This window comes from Anopheles aquasalis, chromosome 3, assembly GCF_943734665.1.
Source record: "Anopheles aquasalis chromosome 3, idAnoAquaMG_Q_19, whole genome shotgun sequence".
Lineage (NCBI taxonomy): Eukaryota > Metazoa > Arthropoda > Insecta > Diptera > Culicidae > Anopheles > Anopheles aquasalis.
This window is the reverse complement of record NC_064878.1, coordinates 10,147,501-10,152,500: the sequence shown is the minus strand read 5'-3', so window position 1 is coordinate 10,152,500 and position 5,000 is coordinate 10,147,501. Positions and strand designations below refer to the sequence as shown.

General features: G+C 47.6%; 2 protein-coding genes across 2 annotated transcripts in view; one reads left to right on the top strand and one right to left on the bottom strand.

Annotated features, from left to right (window-relative positions):
- Positions 1-46: 46 nt before the first annotated feature.
- On the top strand, positions 47-1,025 carry LOC126577080 (ubiquinone biosynthesis O-methyltransferase-like). Its single transcript, XM_050238488.1, has 2 exons — positions 47-309; positions 383-1,025. The coding sequence occupies exons 1-2, from the start codon at positions 47-49 to the stop codon at positions 1,023-1,025; spliced, it is 906 nt and encodes a 301-aa protein (XP_050094445.1).
- Positions 1,026-1,511: 486 nt separating this feature from the next.
- LOC126577306 (uncharacterized) overlaps positions 1,512-5,000 on the bottom strand; it is a 19,091-nt gene continuing 15,602 nt past the window's right edge. Inside the window, exons 2-4 of the mRNA XM_050238815.1 lie at positions 3,771-3,906; positions 2,665-3,193; positions 1,512-2,596 (exon numbers count right to left, since the gene is read on the bottom strand). Of these exons, the coding sequence (XP_050094772.1) occupies positions 2,405-2,596; positions 2,665-3,193; positions 3,771-3,906 (857 nt within the window). The 3' untranslated portion in view covers positions 1,512-2,404. The remainder of the gene's footprint in view (positions 2,597-2,664; positions 3,194-3,770; positions 3,907-5,000) is intronic.

Here is a 5,000-nt window from a genome sequence, read left to right as displayed (position 1 = left end):
TCAGTTGAGTATTAGCCACCATTCGAAGTGACCACAGTGTGTAAAAATGCCGCGAAACCTCGATATGGACGGAGAGCAGAATGTTATGGAGCCTTGGGAGTTGGTGGTCTTCAAGCTTGTGCTCCATTTTCTGAAAACGATGCTGCTGAGAGGCATCCAGAAGCTATCGATCGCATTTCTTAGCCTAATGGAAGGCCTTTCGATGCGAGGAACGGAACAGGACGATGTGGCAACGTTCGACCAACTGTCGGCCCATTGGTGGGAACCGAACGGACAGATGAAGCTGCTGCACAAACTGAACAAACTGCGGTAAGTAGACCCGGTGTCCTAGTGTGAAATCCTTTTCATTTGTTGATTATCGTATCGATTCGAATCCCAACAGTGTCCCGATGGTTGTGGAAGGACTCATCAAGACGGGCAAACTCGATCGTAAGCAACGTCACACCACGGACTCGCTGAAAGGTTTAACGATCCTGGACGTTGGTTGTGGGGGCGGTATCTACACGGAGGCCCTTGCCAAGCTGCACGCGAAGGTCGTCGGTATCGATCCGGCTAAGCACCTCATCGAGGTGGCGAAGGCTCACGTGGAGAAACAACCCGAGCTCAGGGAACGTTGCCATTACGAGGAAGTTTCGATGGAGGAGCACGCGCCGCACCACGTTGGCAAGTACGATGTGGTCGTTCTGTCCGAAACGATCGAGCATGTTGTGGACAAGAGTATGCTGCTGAAACATGTTGCTACGGTGTTGAAGCCGGGTGGTTCCGTGTTCGTTACCACCTGGAACAAGTCGACCTGGGCCTGGCTGCTGGCCGTTGTCGTACTCGAGAACATTATGAAGCGGCTACCGAGGGGGTCGCATGACTACGATAAGTTCATATCAATAGAAGATCTCGAGGCGATGCTGGAAGGCTACAATTGCCGCACGATCGAGCTTCGCCCGTTCTATCTGAAATTCTGGATGGACGAGTGGATCTGGGTGCCGTTTACGAAAATGTCCTACGCGGTACATGCAATCAAGGAATAACTAAGGGATGGATACTGCAGAACTTGTATGTTGAACGGATAATGGACGAATGAATCATAAATATTAAATGAATGATTAATATTGAAAATGAAATGTTTTTTTTTGCTAATTTTGTTATTGATCACATTCAGGATATCCTGTGCTCTATTTGAGTAAATTCTGTGTAAAACAAGAGCATTGCTGGATTGTTTAAACAGATTGATGGATCAGGAAATCGTGTTGCTAGCCACTACTAGCATATCTTACCCTCTGTACCATAGCTAACACGAACAAGAACATACAGAAACAGAAGGGTAAAAATAAAGTACTCGTTCGTTGAAAGTTGTGTTTAATATTTTATTGAGTTCACTAAAGGCGCAATTTCTTCGCCCTGTCTTTGTCTTTTAATTCAGCGTTTCTTTCTATTGAGTGTTGCTTTACATTCTACAAATAAAGCCCCTGGCCAGGTGTTATCGCTCCTGCAAGTTATCGAGACTACGCTCAGAATGGAATTATCACGTATTATTAGCGACCACGACGCAGCAGATTCGTTCATTGGACAAAAAAAACCATAACGTTTTGCAACATGGCGGGACCACCATCCAGCCGGAATCAATACTCTATATTACAGTGTTTGGAATTGCTACATTTAATTTAATTTCTACACCTTATACCTAGATTGCACATATTTTTAGAGCCCGACGATGACGGGAGGCAGAACGCATTATCGTACATTTGCTAGTTTACTTTTTAGTGACTCGCGGAGACCTTCGACCGACCATCACAGACCGGCCGTCTCCCTGTGGGGTTTCTTCTGCCTTCTGCCGTCGCCGTTGCTTCCCGACCGTTGCACATCTCCGTGGTGTGTCGCCAATAAATAAATTAACCTTAATTTCCTTCATTGGTATGGGTATTGTGGCGCGTTAACTGCTACTAGCCCACACACATGATCAGTGATAAGGTGGTGATGAGATGATGAAATACTATTCTGCGCATTTAGCTCCCCTACCTCTCCCTCTCCTCCTACTCCATTTCACCACAACCGCACTTGACCAGCGAACGCGAACTCAATTTGCCAATCTTGCGCCAATCGAGCGCGGTCTCGTGTGCGGTGTAGGGCGTGAGAAGGATTGATTGTTGGTTACTTAAAGTTAATTTGTCATTCGACGGCACTAGCTACCCCTCCCTCCCCCCAATTCCTAGCGCCCAATCATGTCTACAATCTCCAGACGCTATTTTAGCATGCAAGCGGAGTAGATCGCCAATACGGGAATCGCGCTAGTGGAGAGCTGTATCATAGAAAGCAACCAATGGACTGGCCAGCCGTTAGGGGTCGTTAGCGAACCTTGAACGAAACATTTGGGAACCTCTTGCCCTCTTGGCATACCGTGGCCTGTCGATTATCGTAACGTTGGAAGGACACCCGTCGATCGTAACGTCCACGTCCAGGAGGCCGCCGTGCTGTGTAGCGTGCTAACCACCGTTGGAATCAGCAGCAGGGCAAAGCTCTGCAGACGGTTCCACGTACTCGATGCCGCGGACGAGTACATCGAAGGACATTTATTTGATTTGTAGTAATCTTCGCAGTACATCTGTGGGAATGGAGACATTCATTATTCAACATTGCTTGAAGCCGTGAGGATCTCGCTCCCTTACGTACCTTGATCAACGTCGAGGACATTTTATCCAAAAATCCTCGCGTGAACTTTGCCGTTTCCCGGCCACACGTTTTTTTCGCCGCAGCTTCCGAGCAGTCCAGGTACTCCAGAAACGAACAGCACACCTTTTGCACATCGGTCTCCTCTGTCCGGCTGGCGGTATGATGGTTTCTTCGGTGACGCCGCAGATTGTGTTCCTGCTGCACGTTCGGCTGTTGCTGGTGATGCTCATGATGCTGCTGATGTTGATGTTGATGATGCTTATGGTGGTGATGCTCTGCCGGTTGCACCTGCTGCGTAATAGCGATGACGGTTTGATGATAGCGACGACCACACACTTCGTAGTCTGGCCGTACCAACTGCAGACAGGGTGCGTGAGCCAGGAACTCTTTCTGGTATTCGCCCTCCCGGCAAAGATCGCGCACGAACTGATTCGTACCGTTGTACAGCTGGTTGAAATTTTTGCGCTGCTCCAGATTCATACAGCGCCTCGTAAAGCTTCGTATACACTGTATCCCGTTATTCAGTTCACTGCCAATTAGAGAAGGAATCACAGTTAGAGCATGGAAAGGAGGTGCTTTATCGGTTTAACTTTGACCTACAGCAACCTAAACTCGCTTCATCAATTGCCATGGCCAGGCGTTTGACGTTAAGTAAACTCGACACGCTTGTATTAACATGTTGCGAACCAACTAAACATTGTTGCGCTAATAATCGAACAGCAATAGTTTGCCTTTTTGGTGCGTGCTTTGGACCAAGCTTCGTAAGCGTGGATTGGAGGAAGTGCAAGGCCACAGAGTGAGAATCGCGTGCACGAAAGTTAATGCATTCAATTACGGTGTCAGTTTCTCCGCCCTTTCGATTCTACCGTGCAGAAAATCCACTAAACTGAATTGAACTTTAAATTTAGGCTGCAAGATTTTCAGTTGGATAGTTTTATAACATCTAACTTTATTGCTCACGATCTAACATTCATTTCTCGATTTTTTAATATTTTTTATCTCTGGTTTAAATATTTTCTTGTTGCTAACAATACATCTCGAGTGAAGTGAAGAAGGAAACAAAATTTGAAGCTGTCGTTCCCTGGTCCTTCGGAAATAAAACTTACGGGCATACTCTGTCGAGGTCCTCGCGCTTCGTTGCAATGGACAGATCCGAGGCCGATTGTATCACCTGGAACGGACGGACACACTTGGCGAGCTCCTCCTGGCCGCAATTTTCCGCTCTTATCCGGGCAAGATTCACTGCAATCCCCATGTTACCATCATCATCATCATCGCCGTCGTCGTCCACCAGAAGAAAGATAGCAAAAAAGAGGAAAGAAGAAAAGCAAATTAGAAATTGAAAGAAGAACGAACCAATTAAAATGCACGTCAAAGTACAGCGTTCCAGCGTGTAAATTCATCGAAAGAATTCCCCCAACAACTCACTCGCCACCCATCGCCACCCATGGCCACTCATTCTGCTCATTCAAATCACGCCCCGCCAGTGCCATGGTTCTACGAGTGGGAGCGGGTTCTACGACTAGTACCCGTTCCATTCGTCTCGTCCTCGATGCTCCGTGGTGGTGGAGTTGGTCAGTGTGATGGGTGAAGTTTTTCAAATTAAAAATTCATTTAGAAGGGTTTATCAAAGAAGTGTCGGCTTGGAAACGGAACGGCTGCAACGGCTCGTCCGGCTGGTCACCGAAGGCAAGAAGAAAAAAAAGGGAAAACCCCGGAATGAAATCCGTCGATCGAGAGTCGCCGGTCAAACGAAAACATCCACCACCGCGACAGTGCTGTGCTCGCCCCTTTCATAACAGCGCCACGGCCCTGGCTGGTCGGTAGTTGAGTTCAAGATGGAAAAGTTTCATCTTTTGCCCTGCAGCACACGGCAGCATAATCACACCCCGAGCAGCAGCAGCAGCAAGGCGAGGTGCAGCGAGGGAACCAAACTTTCGTGCAACGTTTCGCTACCGAATTCGCACCATTAAATGATCGTCGATTTTAGACTAGCGACTAGCCCTAGACACTGCCGTCAAAAGCGTCAAAGGGAACTGCCCAAAAGAATATGAAGTTCGGTTCTGTTTGGTTTCCTTCTCAGCCTTTCCAATGTGGCTTCCTTTCTCGTTAGCTTCTCGATGGCAGTGTCTTTTTGTCCAGCCTTATTCGATGGTGCGGAGATGGTGCAACGAACTATTTTGACGTGTAATCTGTCTTGCATCTCGTTGGTATCTTGCGCACAACAACAAAAAAAATCCTTCGCGCGAAGACTTTCAAGAAACTAAACGAAGCGGTAAGGTATAGGGGCTCAACTTCATCATTACCGCCCATTCCACGATCGCGCTGATAGTCTT

Excerpts from the sequence above, each read along its gene's own strand:
- LOC126577080 (XM_050238488.1), top strand. The coding sequence starts at position 47 with ATGCCGCGAAACCTCGATATGGACGGAGAGCAGAATGTTATGGAGCCT. Across the intron at positions 310-382 it reads CACAAACTGAACAAACTGCG|TGTCCCGATGGTTGTGGAAG; the intron begins GTAAGTAGACCC and ends GAATCCCAACAG.